This window comes from Pyxicephalus adspersus, chromosome 7 (assembly GCF_032062135.1).
Source record: "Pyxicephalus adspersus chromosome 7, UCB_Pads_2.0, whole genome shotgun sequence".
In the NCBI taxonomy this organism is placed as follows: Eukaryota; Metazoa; Chordata; class Amphibia; order Anura; family Pyxicephalidae; genus Pyxicephalus; species Pyxicephalus adspersus.
In genome coordinates, this window is record NC_092864.1 from 73,121,239 (window position 1) to 73,140,422 (window position 19,184).

General features: G+C 37.0%; 1 protein-coding gene across 1 annotated transcript; it reads right to left on the reverse strand.

Annotated features, from left to right (window-relative positions):
• Window positions 1–8,713: 8,713 nt before the first annotated feature.
• LOC140334615 (oncomodulin-like) lies at window positions 8,714–17,946 on the reverse strand. Its single transcript, XM_072416860.1, has 5 exons — window positions 17,901–17,946; window positions 14,212–14,279; window positions 12,237–12,369; window positions 11,156–11,265; window positions 8,714–8,947 (listed from the first exon to the last, which is right to left on the reverse strand). The coding sequence occupies exons 2-5, from the start codon at window positions 14,270–14,272 to the stop codon at window positions 8,922–8,924; spliced, it is 330 nt and encodes a 109-aa protein (XP_072272961.1). The 5' UTR covers window positions 14,273–14,279; window positions 17,901–17,946; the 3' UTR covers window positions 8,714–8,921.
• Window positions 17,947–19,184: the final 1,238 nt, after the last annotated feature.

The window sequence follows — 19,184 nt, forward strand, 5'->3', positions numbered from 1 at the left end:
ATACAAAATAGCTGTATTGAGTCCAATACAAATAAATCTTTATATAATATATATATAATTTCATTATATATAATATACATGCTACTGTACAGTTATATTACAGGTTTCAGTATTTTTAATTTATTTATGCACCTTTTCTTAACAGATTTTTGTGTTTTTTATTTAAAGTTTATAATTAAATTGATTAAATATTGGACATATTTCGGTGGAATATGCCTATAGGCCAACAATGTAAAATAAATTTTGATGAAAGACAATGTAACCCTTTTAGACATATAAATCCGGACAGAAATGAACCGCCCAGGAGGTTAAAGCGTACCTAAACTCAACATTTTTAGTAGGCAATAAGGACTTAAAGGGGCGGTGCTGCACCCTTAAAAAAAAACATTTGAAGCAGCGTCTCTTTAGGTCTTGTAAGCCGCGGCAAGCAAGACTTAATGGGAGCACAGGCTCTGGCTGCTCTTCTGCACATGCCCTGATTATTATTATTATAATGTCCCTACTATAGTCATATGTGGTTAATGTAGTCTAAGGTCAATTTTAGGGGGAAGCCAATTAACTTAACTGCATGTTTTTGGGATGTGGGAGGAAACCCATGCAGACACGGGGAGAACCTACAAACTCCATGCAGATAGTGCCCTGGGTGGGATTCAAACCCAGGACCTAGTGCTGCAAAGGCTGGAGTGCAAACCCCTGAGCTACTGTGATCTCAGGCATGCGCGGATGGGGCATTTTTTCTACTAAGGGAAACAGATGCGGATCTCACACATGCGCAGTGAGACGCTCTTATTTTTCCCTTCACAGTGGCTACATCACCGATCTCGCAGCAAGAAGACTGGAAGAGAAGGCAGAAGGTGGCGGCACTCCGGCGCTTCCTCTGCACCGGAATGAGAGGAATCAAAGGACGACATGGGACTGGATCACAAGTTTACTTCCACTTTAAATAAATCAGGCCCATTATGTAAACTGCCATTGCTGACTTTGATATGCGATATACTGTTTGCCTGGTTCTGTGTCCTTAATACTGTTTGAATCATTCACGCAGAATGAGTATGCACATTGTAAATGGTATTTGTGCCACAGTTATCCGCATGCTTGTTTTAGGTGTGACTGAAACTACAGACACCAAATGATCAGCTTTACATCCAAGCAATTAGCACACACAGGTTCAGCAATGACAACTTACATCAATTTATATTAAGGATCTCATTGGTGGATGGTAAGCTTCTGCCATAATCATTAAGCATGCACACCAAGACATGCACCATGTAGTTTGGAGCAGAAACAAAAAAGCCACCTGCAGCCAGGAATTTAGTTATTTGACAAAAATTGTCAAATAGTGTTTCTTCCTGGTGGCTTTTAGATTTCTCATATTAGATCGACTTTATTAGGCCGAGCAGAACTGGAGCTTTGATGATTATACCATTACAAACCCGCAGCAATTATCATTTTTTTACTATAGCATTGGTAGGTGTAAATGTTGGGTTTGTGTATGATTGGCCCTATTGCTTATCAGTTTTGTTGGATGAAGCACCCTGCAATCACTTGATAGTATGTGTTGCTGTGAATAAGCACCAGAAAAACTCTTATTGGATGTAAGCCCATATCTACTGAATTCTGCTACCCTGGGGCTTCTCCGTGCTGGACCTGTCCTTGCTGGTACAATTCTGAAAATGATAATTGCCTTGTTGTTCCCCAATTGTATGTACACATACTTACCAATTGTTGCTGGAAAAGTTGTCGCTAATGATCATTTCCAGTGACAGTCATTAAAGAGCACTATACAGGCAGCACTGTTGTATGGAGAGGGGATGGGAAAGACAAGCAAGTTTCTTCTATAGGGAACTAGAGCAGCCCCTTGTTCCCTTCTTTAGCTTTAGTTTCACTGTACAGCGGATAGCAGAAGGCTCCCTGGCTAACAAATCCTGGAACCTGTGTTGCACCAGCAATCTGCATTACCTGCTTTATTATTATTATTATTATTATTATTAATAATAAACAGGATTTATATAGCACCAACATATTATGCAGCGCTGTACATTAAATATGGATTGCAAATGATAGACTAATACAGACAATGATATAGGAAGAGAGGACCCTGCCCCGAAGAGCTTACAATCCAGTAGGTGGGGGAATTTCCCACAACAATAGGATGGAAGATATGTAGTGGTGGGAATTAGTGATGGTTTCAAAAGACATAAGAAGATGGGTTGGTGAGGTTGAAGCGTTGGGTTTTGAGGGCTCTTTTAAATGAGCAGAAAGTAGGAGCAAGCCGAATAGGACGAGGAAGACCATTCCAGAGAGCTGGGGCAGCTCTAGAGAAGTCTTGGAGCCGTGCGTGTGAGAAATAAGACAGAATAAACAGAATAAGACAAATAAAAGGAAGTCTGCCAATGGAGACATTTACTAACGTGACTACAGCCTAAGAGAAGATCTTCATTTTCGAGATATTTCCTCTTACTTCCCGCTGTGTCTTCAAAACTGTACACATGTAGATCTAACTTCCAGGTCTGGTGACTGTTATTGACACCATTTATCTTTTAATAAAAATGCTTTATAATAAATTTACTGACCCCCTACCTTTTGTACTGAGTGCAGAATGTGTGTAGTACCTCCTTACATTGAATGTTAATGGAAGAAAGCCCCTTTACATTGAAGGTCGCTGAAGAAGCGAAAATAATTACCCAACATCGCTGGTCATTGAAGGTGGTAAATGAATCTGCCAGTGCTCAAGGAACCCTTGACAAACTCCGGAGGAACCCTGGTAGGGAAGTAATAAAGGTCTTCAACTTTGTTTTTATTTTTTACATTTTATTCTAATACCAAAGTCAGTGTTCAAAATGTAGATGTTTTTATGTAAAGAGGAAAGTCATAATACTCTTGAGAATGTAATTATTACCGGAATGGTATCTTCTAGGTAATAAGCTATCAGGTGAAAACATTTCTCCAACTGCACAGTGAAATGTGGGATTATCTTTCCGAACTCTACCACATGTGGTCAAGTGTTGCAAGGGATTCCCCATCATCATATATAATGAATAGGTTTTTTTGTGTGATGGTGTCAGTTCGTATGACACAGAAGGTGAGACTTGGGTTTTGAATGGAGAATGATATTATGTAATAGGTGTGTTGTTACTGGGTGTACAATCAAGAAAATGAGATGAAATTGGAACCAGAGAGACATTTTCCACCTGCTTCATGCACACTTTGATAGGGAAAAGGACTAGCAACAGTTATCTTAGATATAAGGTAAATAAAAATACTTAATGGAAATCCTTTTCAGCAAAATTAATACATTAATAAATAAGATGCAATAAATATTTGAACTTAAATTAAAAAACAATCACTAATAGTTTAGTTCTAAGTTTCTTGAGAGCCTCCTCCATTCTATAGGCCCTGAGATAGCCTTTAGTTATGTAGGACAAAATTGTTATTATTAATAAACAGGATTTTATATAGCGCCAACATATTACGCAGCACTGACATATAACATTATTATTATACAGTATTTATATAGCGCCATCATATTACACAGTGCTGTACAAAGTCCATAGTCGTGTCACTAACTGTCCCTCAAAGGAGCTCACAATCTAATGTCCCTACTATAGTCATATGTCATTAATGTAGTCTAAGGTCAATTTAGGGGTAAGACAATTAACCTAACTCCATGTTTTTGGGATGTGGGAGGAAACCCACGCAGACACGGGGAGAACCTGCAAACTCCATGCAAATAGTGTCCTGGCTGGGATTCGAACCTAGGACCTAGGTTTTTTTTTAAATTTAATAATCAGGCTACAGATGGGCATTAAAGTAAATAGAGGCCTTGATGTTGTCTGTCTTAAAACTGAACACTCTTTAAAACATTGTGTACCTAATCTCAACATTCTTACTTTACATAGAAGGGTAGGCAACCCTGCTATGTAAAGTAAAAATGTGCTTTTTTTTCTAAGTGCAACTTAATAAAAAGGGTGCAGTACCACCCCTTTACCGCAATGGCAATCAAGACTTAATGGGTGCACAGAGCCCCCCGGGATACCTTCGTCACGCATCCCCGGAGGCTCTTTCTGCTCCTTCTGTGCATGCCCGAGATCAGGGCTGTTTTTCTTCCAGGGGCAAAGAGATGCCGATCTCTCTTTTTTTTCCTCTTCACAGCAGCTACATTACTTATCTCACACCCGAAGAAGGAGATGGAAGAGAAGACTGAAGATGGCGGGGATAAAAGGAATTCCAGGATGCCGCAGGACTGGATAGTTGGACAGACCAGCGCCATGGAGGGATCTGCGGGATTAAAGGTTAATTCTGCAAATGTTAACGTCCATTGATCAAAAGTTCAGTCTGTCCTACATTATAACAAAGAGATGTGGCTCACCCTTATAAACATAGTTATACCTACAATTTCTTTTTTTAAAAGATGAAGAAGGACATAAGGTAGCACACTGGTATTACATGGTACAGGAATAATTCATATGTAAATAATGATAGGTTTAACCTATGATAGGTTTTAAACCTATAAGGTTTGCTTAATATTCTTTTACCCTAAAGGAACCTTTTGTTATTTTTTTCAGGTCTCAGGGATACCCCTGCCATAAACCAATTCATTGGGTATTAGTGTAAAAAATGCCCATTAAATTAAAAGTGAGCTAGAATACTATTTCTCCCATAGTGGCAACTTGCTACTATCTCATATCTAGGCAAAATCACCAACCCCTGGCTCTGTTTATTAAGTATGGCTAATAAAAGAAAAGTAACTTTAGATAGTGGAGAACAAGTCTATCCATCTCTCCAGTATGTCCAAAATTTTATCCTTATCAAGAAAACATTACTCTGTAATAAAAACATCACATGACCACCAATTTTGTTATGTAAATGGGGCTTTTAGATTAGATTTTTGTTAAAATTCTTGGGGGGGTCAAAAGGATGCTGCTCTTAACTGAGTCATTTAAGGGGCCAGTGCCTATCTTTTGATTGCTTTAAAGCAGGGGTGTCAAACTCAAATACAGTGTGGGCCAAAATGAAAAATTTGGACAAAGTCGCGGGCCAACTCTGATGTTTATTGAGAAAATATCTACAATTGAGGAAGGTCTCTAATGAATGTCATCAGAGGAGAGGGCCCTTGTGGGTTCTGATTGACGTGCCAGCAGAGAATTCTGAGATTTGTAATACTAGCGGTGCATGCACTCACGGTCTACCGGTGGGCCAGCTCTAGTAGACATTTAGTATTTTCTCATGGGCCAAATATAAATACAGTGTGGGCCAGATTTGCGCCGCAGGCCTGAGTTTGTCACCCCTGTTTTAAAGGGTTCAACCTTCATACATTTCATATGGAAATAAAAAACCTGCTTGAACTGATGAAATGCCACAGACTGTATTTAGTGCAGCTGTTTGCTCTGGCTTTGTTGCCTATTAAAACCTATGCCCGTTGATTGACACAAGGGACTTGGGCTGATATATGCAACTTGGGTAGTACTGGGGCAGTTCATGATTTCAGCCAAATTCCACCCTGAACAAAATTCAAATGTGAACCTGCAAAATATGTGGGGCAAATAGTTCAAGAAACTGCAACAATTTCAAAAACAGCTTATGTTTCCCTGCTTTTAAAACAATCCCACAAGTCTACAGTTTGTGCTGTTTCACTGCATTGTGTAAAATTTAAATACTAAAGTACATTTAAAATATTTGTTTTACATCTTTACACTGTATCATAAAAACCCTGTCTTTTGAGGGAGTTTGGAGAGCTGTTTGTTGCAATGTGCCTTTATAATTGCTAATGTACTTTAGCTCAATGATTGTATGGGTAAAGATTGGGAAAAATGTTTCACTAATACTAAAACTTTGCTTCCTATTAGTGTTTTGTCATTTGGTGTGAATTTGTGTCAATCTCAAATATGTCCTAATTTTCCAAAGCAGGTATTCCATTGATTTTATTTAAAAATTTATTTCTTTTAAACAGGAGGGGAAGGGGCCAGGTGGTAGGTCATTTGGATCTTTACAAAAATAGCCCCCACACCTAATGTCAGTGCAGCCCTCTTTAAAGGACAGTGCATGGTTAGCCAGGATGCTATTTGCTGATGATCAGGGACAGAGCTTAGAGCTAATCTAATGACAAATTAAAAATCTAAAAAAAAAAAATTAGATTGTGAGCTCCTTTGAGGGACAGTTAGTGACACAACTATGGACTTTGTACAGCACTGCGTAATATGATGGTGCTATATAAATACTGTATAATAATTGTACAACCTCATCCAACCCTTTTTACCATGGAGCAGCCATTGTGGAGGTACGTCCAGAAAGGGCTGCACCCACTTTGGCAGATCCTACAATGTGAAAAATGTCATTGTGGCCTTACTGAGATAGAATGGTCACCCATTTGGCAAAATGATCTTTGAAATGCCCACCCACTGGAAACTAACATTATATATGCTGGACCACTTGTATGAACAAAGGAAAATAGTAACTACCTGATACACTGCAGCAAAAAAAGGTAAGGTCATCGGCTTTTATTTACTCAAGACAGTGGCAGCTGATTAGGGATGTGTGTTGCACATTAAAGCCTATGGAGGAGGCATCTAATTTTTGGGAAAACAGCAGAATCAATGATGTCACAGTGATCATTTTCATTTGGATGATCTGATGTAGCATGGGGGACAAAAGGAAGACTCCCATTCTTTGCTTTTCAACCGTGAAAGTGTTATTGGGGAGTGGAACTTTTATGGGGAATGTCCACTGTACTAGGAGTTAGAGGGAGGGCAGCTACATGAAGAGGATGAGGAGGAATTGTAAGAGGAACTACAAGAGAAGAACTTGGGTATAATGCAAGGAGGTGACAGATTATCAGTCTAGTAGACATCCGGGGTGTCATGCTGAGGATGACAAGGAGAATAATGGCCTGCAGTGGGGGGCAGAGGGAGTAGATTCAGCATCCACCTTGGCAAACATGGTAAGTTGTACGCATTTTTCTTTTCAAGTGACAAGTGTATTGTTCATATCAGAGAAACCTGAGTGGCCACACTCTAGACCAGGAGTCGGCAAAGTTTTATGGCCACTAGGCCATTCATGGGGTGGGCGGGGGCACACTAGGCCAGACCCATCCTAATAATCCCACCCACCATCAGGGAACTCCCCCTGAAGTGAAAACCCTCTCCTCCGTATGAATTGCGGAGGAGAGGGATTTTCCTTCAGGGGACGTTCCCTATTTACCACGGCGGCGGAAGTATCAACACCGGCACGGGAGGTCCAGCGGTAGTCATGGGTTGCCGGCCGGCATTAGGCTGGATCGGCCAGAGGGCTACCGGCTAGGACATATTTGGCCTAAGGGCAGGAGTTTGCCAACCCCTGCTCTAGAACCTTGCTATCAAAGCAAACTTTATATTCCTAATTTTAAAACTATTATAATTTTTTTTTTTTTTTATTATATTAATATTATTATTATTATACCAGTGCATTTTGTCAGCAGCGGCATCTCTATATTACCACTGCAGCTGCCAGATCTAGAAGCAGCACTATGAGTTGGGACAACTTCAGCCTCCTAGACATTTCCAATATTCAGCCACAGCGGCAGCATGAGGGTGGCGAGTTAAGTAATGAAATCGGGCAGATGATATCATCTTAGCTGGCAAATTTTGAGTGCCAGGTAGCTAAACTCCTGATTACTGGACCAAGAAACTGAATGTTTGGTCTTTGAATGTAAAACATCCAGCTGCTGTCTTGCCCACCCTTGAATGTAATGTTGGAGAGTTCTCGTCAGCAGTTTTTGTATTGTGGATACAAAATGGAATACACTGTCTGCCATCAGTGTGGAGTGATTGATGTGCATTAAAATGAATCATTCCTGGTTTGGTAACCTATGTCAGAAACCTCTTCCCAAATAGTATTTGCATTCCAAACAGCACCTACAGGACACACATTTATATCAGGGCTCATTCCCACCAGAGGACTCTAACACTATTTAGTGCACATATAATACACGTGCTGGTGTGCATTGTGAACATGCACTGCAATGCAACCTTTTTGCTGTGTTTAATTTTTAAAAAACTATGAATTAAAATGTATGGCAGAACATTGCAATATGATACACCACATTAAAAATCTGCATGTACTATTTTATTTTTTTGTTTTTTGCAGAAACCAGCACACTAAAATAATAAAATAATAAATGCCATCAAAAAAAGAATATTGTCTTGTTCTTGTGTTAGGTTTGTTTTGGGAATACTGCTGGTGTGAATAAGCCAACACAGGTTTCCTGCCAAGATAGTGGGTAACGTATATTCAATAACTGAGCTGCCTATATCCAATCCATATTAAAACCATGTTCAAAGTTCTAATATACAGTGATGACAGCACAAATCAGACGCAGGTCTTGCTAATCTCATGAGTATGTAAGGGAAAATGATCACTTTCCAGTGTTGGCGTTATTATCCAGTTCCAAGATTATGTATGGTCTAAATAAATATATATATATATATATATATATATATATATATTCCAAATCATCAGCTCCTTGTATAGAATTATAAAAAGATTTAAATTGTTTTCTAAATTCCTTTGAACATGTTTACCCTAAAGTCATATACAGGTATATATAAATTTAGGAATAATGTTATGCAATTCTCGTGTTGGTATAATTGGATATAATCATATACTTCTGTATGTGTCAGCTGACGTAAAAGAACCAGCGCGACACAATTATATCATGGTCTGTAAGGTTTTATTGGATTGTTAGGACATTCAATAATAGTGCATTCCACATGAAGAACAACCAATTCAGGTCCGCCAAGTGGTAGATCTTTTTTCTAGCTTCATTCGTTAGTCCAGGCCAGGGATGGAGACAGCCAAGGTGAACGTGAAGCACAACGTATTGAAATCAAATGTCTTGTTTCCATTATTAGGTCACTGAGTTGTATACACCACCAAAATGCGTAGATTTATGAATGAACAAGCTCCTGGAACTCTGCAAATCCAACAGACAGAATAATTTAGTTACCTACTCCGTGAAAAACTTGGACAATAGAAAAATACACATATTGGAATCCTATTAAAAATATGTTTTGTTGTTTTACAGTGTTTTGATTGACTTAAATATATATATATTTGACTGTTTATATGTTTAATATGTTTTAAGTGTCTGTATGCACTCAATACACAGGTTACAGCAAATATTTACACTGGCTTCAGAAAGTATTCGGACCCCCTTTCATTATTATGTAGCAACCTGATTCTACAATTGTTTAAATTCTTTTTTCTTATTAATCTACACTCAGTACCCCATAATGACAAAGTGAAAACAGAATTTTAGACAATTTTGTATTTTTTTTTTTTAAAAAAGATAAACTATCACATTTACATTAGTATTTAAACCCTTTACTTAGTACTTTGTTGAAGCCCTTTTGGCAGCAATTACAGCCTAAATTTTTTTTTGGTTATGATGCCACAAGCTTTGCACAGCTGGATCCTCTTAAGCTCACTAAGGTTGGATGGGGACCAATGGTGGACAGCCATTTTCAAGTCTCTCTACAGATGTTCAATAGGTTTCAAGTCAGGGCCACTTTAGCTTTAGGACATTCAAAAAGTTCACCCTAAGCCACTCCTGTGTTGTCTTTGCGGTGTGCTTTGAGTCAGTGTCATGTTGGGAGGCAAACCTTTGGTCTAGTCTGAGGTACTGAGCAGTGTGATCCAGGTTTCCATTTCTCTGTACTTTGCTCTATTCAGCTTTCGCTCAACCTTGACCAGTCTCCCAGTACCTGCTGCTAAAAAAACACCTCACAGCATGATGCTACCACCACCATGCTTCACTGTTGGGATGGTATTGGGCAGGTGATGAGGGGTGCCTGGATTTTTCCAGACATACTGTTTAGAATTGAGTCAAAAGAGTTCAATCTTGGTTTCATCGGACCAGAAAATCTTGTTCCTCACAGTCTAAAAATCCTTCAGGTGCTCTTTGCAAACTACAAGTGGGCTTTGGCACTGGGGAGGCTTTTGTCTGGCCACTCTTCCATTAAACTCAGATCACTGGAAAGCTACAGTTATGGTTGTCTTTCTGGGACTTAGTCCTATCTTCATGCAGGATCGCTAGCGCTCAGTCAGAGTGACCATCAGGTTCTTGGTCACCTCTCTCAATAAGACCCTACTACCCCGATTGCTCAGTTTGTCCCAATGACCAGGAAGATTCCTGGTAGTACTGTTTGAGAATTATGAAGGTGTTCTTGGGACCCTTCGATTCAGCAGAAAATGTTTTGTAGCCTTCCCCAGACCTGTACTTTGTAAAAATCCCATTTTTGAGCTCCACAGTGAGATCCTTTGACCCCAAGGCTTGGTTTTTGCTCTGATATGCATTATTGGCTATAAGGCCTTCTACAGAGAGGTGTGTGCCTTTCCAGATCATGTAAATCAATTTAATTTACCACTGCTGGACAAACATGTCAGAAGTGGTCAAAAGAAATGGAAGACACCGGAGTTACACTTCAAGTGTTGTTGCAAAAGGCCTGAATGTTTATGTAAAAGTGGTAATTCCGATTTTTCTTTTTATTAAATTTATTTATATGGTCTAATTGTCATTATGGGTATATAATGATTAACAAGAAAAAGAAAAGATTTAAAAGATAGAAACATCAGGCTGCAACATAACAAAATTGAAAGTGAAGGAGGTTTGAATACTTTTTGAAGTCGCTGTATGGATTTTACTGTATATAAAATGGGGTGATTTTTTACTGTCTGCTTTTGCATTATATTCTCTGCACTGTCATTTGTTTTGCTTTTGTTTGTTAATCTTGTTTCCATCATAAAGGTTTAGGTGAGCTTAGGTACCAATTCTGAAAAAACTCTGCTCTAAGAGTAGACCCAACTTAGATCTTTAATACCCCAGAACCTTGGAATCAGTTTTGTAAAGCAGAACTCTGGTCAGCTAAACAAATAGCTTATATATGTCATCTGTGTTGCTGATCATAAATCAGAATCTAGTAGTAGGCAAACAAGACACCCTGGCTATTTGCAGTTTGATAGTGTAGATTACAGGAAGGGACACAGATAAACCAGTTACATGGAGTGCAATGTAACAAATGGAAAGGGCTAAGCCAATAAATTAGGCAGTTAGCAACTTTAGCTAACTTTGTTAGCACCATAGTACACTTAGTACAAAGAAGTTCTAGATTTTTCCACTCACCGTCAGCCCCAATTTTCCCATCATTGTCATGGTCAGCAGCAGCCATAAATTCCCTGGTTTCAGAGGTTGTTAGTTCTCGGGCGCTTTGGTCGAAACGTTGAAGGAAATACCTAAGGAACAAAGGGAACCCGTAATATTATATTGATTAGGTGACATCTTGTAAAATTAGATTTTATTAGAAACTCCATTCAATTTATATTTATTGAAATTTGTGAAAGACCCAGATAGTAGGATCATGCTCATACTACGCAGCTGTAGCCACAGTATGACTTGTAAACTTTCTTTCTTCTAGCCTACTTTTAGAATCTGCAGTTGATCCGTTGTCAGTTTACTGTCAGTTTACTAATTTATATAGATAGCTTGTTATGCAGTTGCACCAATGTAATACGAAGAGTAATACAGAGCCATTAAATAAATCATAATCCTAAACTTGAATGTCCCCAGAATTAACAGGCAATGATACTATGAATATTACGAGAGCCCCCAAGGCCTATACGATTTTAGCAAAATACCCCGTAGAGTACATGGTCAAAGTATAGGCAGTGTATGTAATGTGCAACATTTAGCTATTTAATTAAGTAAATGGTTGTTTTAATTATTTAGAATGGACATCTAACCCTGGTCAGCAACCCTTAGACTTCAACTGATCAGTACATTTAGAACTTTAGAGACTGTGTTTGACTTGTTTTGGGTTGCAGTGCAATCCTTAGGAAGCAGCACATTTTATTGGGGTTCCTGCTAACTAACCAATGTCATCATGTAAGAGCTGGGAATGATAATGTTATTATAATAGTAATATCTCATAACCTTGTCTGGTATAAGTACACAGCTTCCAGACCCATCGGTCAATGTGTAATAGAACAATTGTGTCCCCTTACTTATAAACAACTTATATCTAGCACAGCAATGGAATGAAACATCTTCAGAGAGTTCAGCTGCTGACAACTTTAAGCATGTTTTTCTAAAAAGCTAGAGTAAAGTTAGTGCAAAGTAAAATATTTCCTTGTATAATCTTTGTATTATCTTGTTTGATCACATTTTATTTAAAAAGTGATATGATATAATTAAAATTGTATCTTACTTGAGCTCCTCCTCTTCGATATATCCACTCCGATCATTATCTAAAATCCGAAAGATGTCTTTCACGTGGCTGGCTGTCTGTTTAGACAGTCCACAAGTTTGGAAAAATTTCTTGTAATTAAATGTATCAGGAGCTAAAAAACAGCATTGTGTTAGCATTACAATTAGATACAGTCATTTTGAATATATTATCAGACTTATATTTGGGTATATTAAGCCAAAATACATGGATGTCACCATAGTGTGAATGGAAGAGTTTCCTTATTTTTTCATCAGTTTTTCACAATAGCATTAACAGAGCAATTTTTATCAAATTAGCATAGAGGCTGCTACAAATAACATTAGGACAAACTGAGAACATGTTCATTGGTAAATGGTTGTGGCTCATTACATGGTAATTAAATGCTTTGTTTTTAGCTTTATGTTTGTAAGCTTTTTTACATACATTATACACATTCTTACTGTATACACACATTTACGTCTTTCTGACTCATCTTTCTCATAAGCATGCAAATTATCTTTCAGTAAGATATGCATCTATATATCTGATTTTTTTTTCTTATTAGAACCATTTTATAAGGGGGAGTTTTTGTTTTTATTTTACTAATTATTTTTGTTAACTTTTTGTGCATTATTGAGTTATAAGTTAATGCATTGCACTAGGACTAACCAGGTGGGAATGGGGGTTTAGTGCAGGACTGACAATTAGTATAGGGTTTAGTATTTTTGATGTATTTATGCACCCTTGTTTTAACAGATTTTTGTGTTTTTTATTTAAAGTTTATAATAAATTTATTACATGTATTAAATATTGGACGTTCTTTGGTGAGTTATATCTAAGAATTACAGGCCTACAATGTGAAATTCATTTTCATGAACGACAATGTACCGCTTTGAGAAATATAAATCCGGACAGAAATGAACCGCCCAGGAGATTAAATGGATGCATACTGCTCTTTCGACACCGTTCATTATTGCCTTCTTATGATTGCTTGAGTTCTGCCATCTAAACTTTTTTTTCAACTATCTAATTTTCAGGTCTTAAAAATACAAACTATATTTAGTAAACTTTTCATAGTTACATAGCAGGTCAGGTTGAAAAAGAGAGTCCATCAAGTTCAACCACTAGAGTATTAAACATATCTTTTTTTTGGTTTAGTCACCCTTTTCTGCACTCTCTCTAATTCAACAATGTCCTTTCTGTGAACTGGTGCCCAAAACTGGACTGCATATTCCAGATGTGGTCTGACCAATGCTTTGTACAGGGGCAGGATTATGTCTCCATCTCTGCAGTCTATTCCTCTTTTATTACAAGAAAGTACTTTACTAGCTTTAGATATTGCAGCTTGGCATTGCATGCTGGTATTAAGTCTATGATCTACCAGAACCCCCAGATCCTTTTCCATTTCTGACTCCCCCGAATGTATTCTCCCTATACAGTAGGAAGCATGCATGTTGTTAGCCCCCAAGTGCATGACTTTACATTTATCTATATTAAATGTCATTTGCCACTTGGCTGCCCAATCAAACAGTACATCCAGGTCTTCTTGTAGATTATAGACATCCTGTATGGACCTAATTCCATTACATAGTTTGGTGTCATCTGCAAACACAGAAATGGTACATTTACTCCCAAACTCCATATCATTTATGAAGATGTTACACAGTAAAGGTCCCAACATTGAACCCTGGGGTACACCACTAATAACCTTAGACCATTCAGAGTATGAATCATTTTCAGATTTGCCAACTATGTATAACAATGTAAAATAAAATATATCTAAAATATATAAAGGTTATATTACTTCATTGCGTTCAAATATATATATGTAAAAATTATTTCTAAAAGATTTCAGAGGGTTTTAAAAATATTTGCAGTTCAATTTCAAATATACAATTTATTTAAAGTCCCTGTTTTAATATTTTTTGCACATAATTGGTTACCTGAAGTGGAAATCTATACAGTTTAACTTTACCTTGGCACTCCCTCAGAGCAGCAGCAATGTCAGAAGCACTGAGCATGTCGGTGAGACTCATATTGAATCTGTAGGCAGGAACAGAAAAGTTGATATTTATTTAATTTCAATACATTGCACAAATCATTGTTTCAACAAAAAAATAAGTGACATGAAGACAGTGTAATAATATTGATCATTGAAAAATATGTGACCTTTATAAGCTATGCAGAAGAGACGGATCTCCTGCATAATGACCCATAAAAAAAGGCACAGGTTTGCTATCAGATAATATGACACAGTTTGAAGATATCTGGCTACCATGAATTACGGAAATCCTCCCCTCTTCATTCGCTCTTGGGTTTGTCTTTAACAGACTTTCCAAGTTTGTCTTTCATCTCACATATTGGCCCTGAATAAAGTTCTCCAAGGCTGGAGTGAATACACTTTCATCAGTGAAGCTGGGTTATACAGAAAACCTGGAATGGATTTCCTAAAAGTCATTAGCTATTTGTTAGCAAATGTTTTTCATGCAGTTCCACTGGTGAAAGTGTACTCTCTCCAACCTTGGAGAACTTGAATAAATCAGGGCCATTGTCTCTGTTTTCCATTCTCCTTCTATTCCCTGCCCTTTCCCATTTTCTTTATTTTCCTGCCTTCACCTAGTCCCTTTTCTGTGTTCCTAATATTTTGTTCTGTGTTGTCACTTAGGGAGTTTTGCTTCTACAATAATTTATGGTTTCTATATTGTATTATTATATTCTATAATGTATATCAATGCTTTACTTTTATTTATACTCTCTATATTTCTAGTTACTTTGTGTGATTCCCCTGTTAGGTCTTGAAGTTGCAGTCCATGTTTGGTGAATACCATAATCACTGCTTAATAATATACCTCCATATTTACACTATGAAGAGTCCTAAATCCTTCAATGGGTATTTAAAAATGCTTGAAAATGGATACAATTTGTACAACAGTCAGGTAAAACAAACATATATCTCTTACATAGTTCTCTTCACAGCACAAATTGCATAGATTAAGTTATAACTAGTCCGCAGGAGTTAGATATCTGGCACGTCTTTGCTTGAATATAGAGAAACAGAGAAAACAACAAAGAAAAAGGGAGGAGAAATAGGAGAAAAAAACACCTAGAATAAGTTGGGTTTAGAAGGGGAATGCAGTGGTACAATTAGGTATTGGTTAAAAAAATGGTGGGCGTGGGGGTGATCTTATCATATGGAACATAGTGCATGACCAAGAGACACTACATGAAGCCAATTTAGAATGAAAAATCAACATTTTCATGTGTGGTTTGTGAGGTCAACAATTAGTTTTATTCTATTGTTGTACAAAATTGGATCCAATAGAACCAAGTTTGCGTGAATTTCTCTACTTCACTATCTCCAGATGCCATAATTTCTTCCATACGGTATATTTCCATTACTCATGTAACCATTGGCTGATAGTAGGTGGTATATCTGGTTTCCGGCATGCTGGTATGCAAGCTTAGGCGGCATTCAGTAAATGTCTCACCAAAGACCGTTTATAAGACTTTTTTGGCATGTTGGAGACGTGGAGCAGAGCCGTATATTCCACCATATATTGACATCAGTTTATTTATGAATCAGATCTGCTATACTGTTCCAGAAAAGGGACAATGTGATGACATTCCCAGAAAATGTGTAATAGCGTGCCTGGGGCATTTCAATGTCACCAACATTGTGGATCTGTTTGGGAGAACAATCTCGCCAGCTTTGATTGTGTTCTGTACCACCTAGTCAATAATTTATAGTTTGTTTCCTAATATTTGTTACATATGGATGGCCAAAATACAGCATGGCATTTTGTTGTGATTTGTTAAATCTCATTCCTAAATCTGCTGCCTATTTGTCAATAAAATGTGTTGTGTTGGGAGTGTGCAGATATTAACGTTTGGTATGCGTATGAAAGTGTACCACGTAGTGAGCCCACAAACAGATTCTATGGGTAGGACGGGCCTACAAAAATATTGTGGATGTGGAAGGGATTGTATTTTATGATTTTTGTTCCTAATATGTTGAGCTTTGGTAAACTATCCATTCTTAATTATATTTTTATAAATATCAGACATTTTATCTACTTCCTAGGTTCCCCATGATATGAACATAATACATGAAAAAATTATACTTGAGTACTTAACAAGAGAGAAACATGAAGGCTGCAGTCCCTAAACTCCTCCACTTAACCAATTCGAATTGGCAACTGCCATGGTGACCCCTCTAACTTCAAAACCTAAAGATTTGTCTTTATTCTAATTTTCTTATTTTGTATACCATTTGTTCCAGATCAGTGACATACCACAAAATGCAGCCAAGCAGTTATCATATTCTGATAATGGTTTATTTTAAGAACATTTCAATGTGACAAGATAAAATGAAACTAGTACTACCACAAAATTTGTTTTACTTTAATTTAATAAGTATAACACTTTGTATATTGTGAAGGAACCTGATAAATGACGTTTTTATAAGTTGGATTATAAATGGTTTTATAGTTTAATTAAATAAGTGATTCTCTAATGCTAAATACCAGCTTAAATTTTTTTCTGTTGATATGTTGCCTTCCATTAAATCTTCATCACCCCATTGTTATTCTATTTCAATTATTAAATAAAAATATTCTGGTTTTATTAACTTCTATGTGTTTCTCATGGCTGGTGACGGACGTTACAGGACTCTGTACATAGCTTTCTGAAAACAGTAAATGGGAAGGTATAGTAAAGCTGAGATAAATTAACTGCAGTGTGTTAAATTAAAAAATGGGCCATGGATAGTGGGATACTGGCAAAGGAAGGACTAAATGATGCTGGACGTTCCCCAGTCACTAAAGGGGATCCTGTCCGACTTGCTTTTAGTGCATGAAGCTTACAGTGTGCTGTGAAATCAAAATAACTAAAAATTTTGCTTTAAAGTGAAAAAAAAAATAAAAAAAATAAAAAAAAACTACCATTGCATTGCTAAAGCGAGTGAGGAATTTTGTTGGGTTTTATGACAATCTGTTTTACTTCTGTGCCTCCTACATGTAAACGGTTTAATAATTGGCATTATGTGAGTTGAAAATGCTTTATTAGAAGTGTAATTTCTTTTTGATTGCAAATATTTCCCCTAACCACCCTTATTAAATATAAATATGTATTACAATGCTTCACCAGGGCCATGGCATAGTTTGTATTATAATATATATATATATATGAAACTGTACTCATCCTCTGAGCATGACCAAACAGTATGTTGTCTTATTTTTTGTCTTAGTGCTTATGCCCAGCCTTATCCTCTATGATTGGTTCTAAAAACCTGGTAGCATTGAAGAACAAAGGCTTTACACATATACAACACAATGCCACACTGTTCATTAAATGGCCAACAGCAATCATTCACTATTTTTTGCCATTTTGGATTTGGAAAGTTATGGAAAGTATGTGTACAAATAGCAAAATTCACAACTGCATTTAATACCAGAATGTATTATTTTCTTTGTACAGTACAAAACATACCTTTAAATTAAAAAGCTAGAAGATAAAGCATACATTACATTTAAAATAAAACTACATATATAATTTAAACTGAGATATAATTTAAACTGAGAAAACAAAAGGAATATAAAATAGGTTTGCATTTAAAGCAATATCAGTGTTGAAATGTATTTATTCTTCAAGCATAGTATGTCTTACCTTGTGTAGTCCGAGGAGATGATGATTGTGGAAATACAGAAGATATGTAAGGTGACAATGCTGAAATAGAAGGAAGAAGTGTGGTATATATAGGATCACCCAGGTGACAATAGGCTTGACTTATGTTACCAATCCAGGGATCAAATGCAAGATTTGGTGACAAGCTCAAGTTTCTTACCCAACTAATCAACCTCTCTATTTATAACTGTTTACAACACATATAAATATCTTAAAGACAAGTTACTTAAAAAAAAGGGGATTTGCAAGAACAGCATTAAAACAGTTCTTATAAAAATTTTATTAAAGTTAAAAACAGCATATATACAAAAGTGTTGATCATTACAATTTCACAACTAATAATTACAAAATTGTTTATAAAACAACCGATTCCTAATTTTACTAAATTCTTCCACTTGATGTGTTTCGAAGTCAGCACTGCTTTTTCAAGAAGATATTTGTTAGTTGCATAGCGTAATAAAACTGTATTCCATGCTTACAAGCTTTAGATAATCTGGGCCCTAATCATAACTGAATACATACAGTTCATCGAAGGAGGACGCCGGCGGATCAGGTAAGTGTTTTATTTACTATTGTTTACCAACCCCGAGCGTGACTTGGGGTTACCGCTTCCAGCATACTTTTTCTACCCCGAGTCACACCCGAGGTTACCGCTGGGAAGGTTAAATAACCCTTTTAATGTAACTGTCGCAATACACTAAAATTCAATTCTCCCTCGTTATTACCAGATTGATTTTTTATTGTATTATATAGCATATAAAGGATCCCAACAATAGAACCTCCTCAGTAATTTTATGTCATATAGAAGGCGAGTCCCTTGAGAGTAGGGAGTAACCTGTGACCCACTTAGATGTGGGTAATGCCAATATGTAGCTTCTCTCCAAACAGAGCTTTCCCATTAAATAGGATACATTACCACATGTGCTAAAAAGATAAATCTATAGATTATGGCAATAACTAAAATGCTGTTTTACTGCTGATACAGAATATAATACAACTCTAGATGCACCTTGAATATGGTTAACAGAGGTCTTAGCCATAGAGTCAGTAGATATAAATAACTATTTCTGGGATAATGTCTTTAGGTCGTTTTCATTGCTTTCAAGTGCATTCCACATTTTCAGTAAAAATTCTAATGGCTTTTTGCTTTGAAGTTATTGCCATTCGTGGCAATAGTAATGCTGGGAATTGTAGTAGCGACATTACTCGCATCTATAGACCAGCACTTTGCCTATGCGTGGCCCCACATTGGAGATCATACTGACA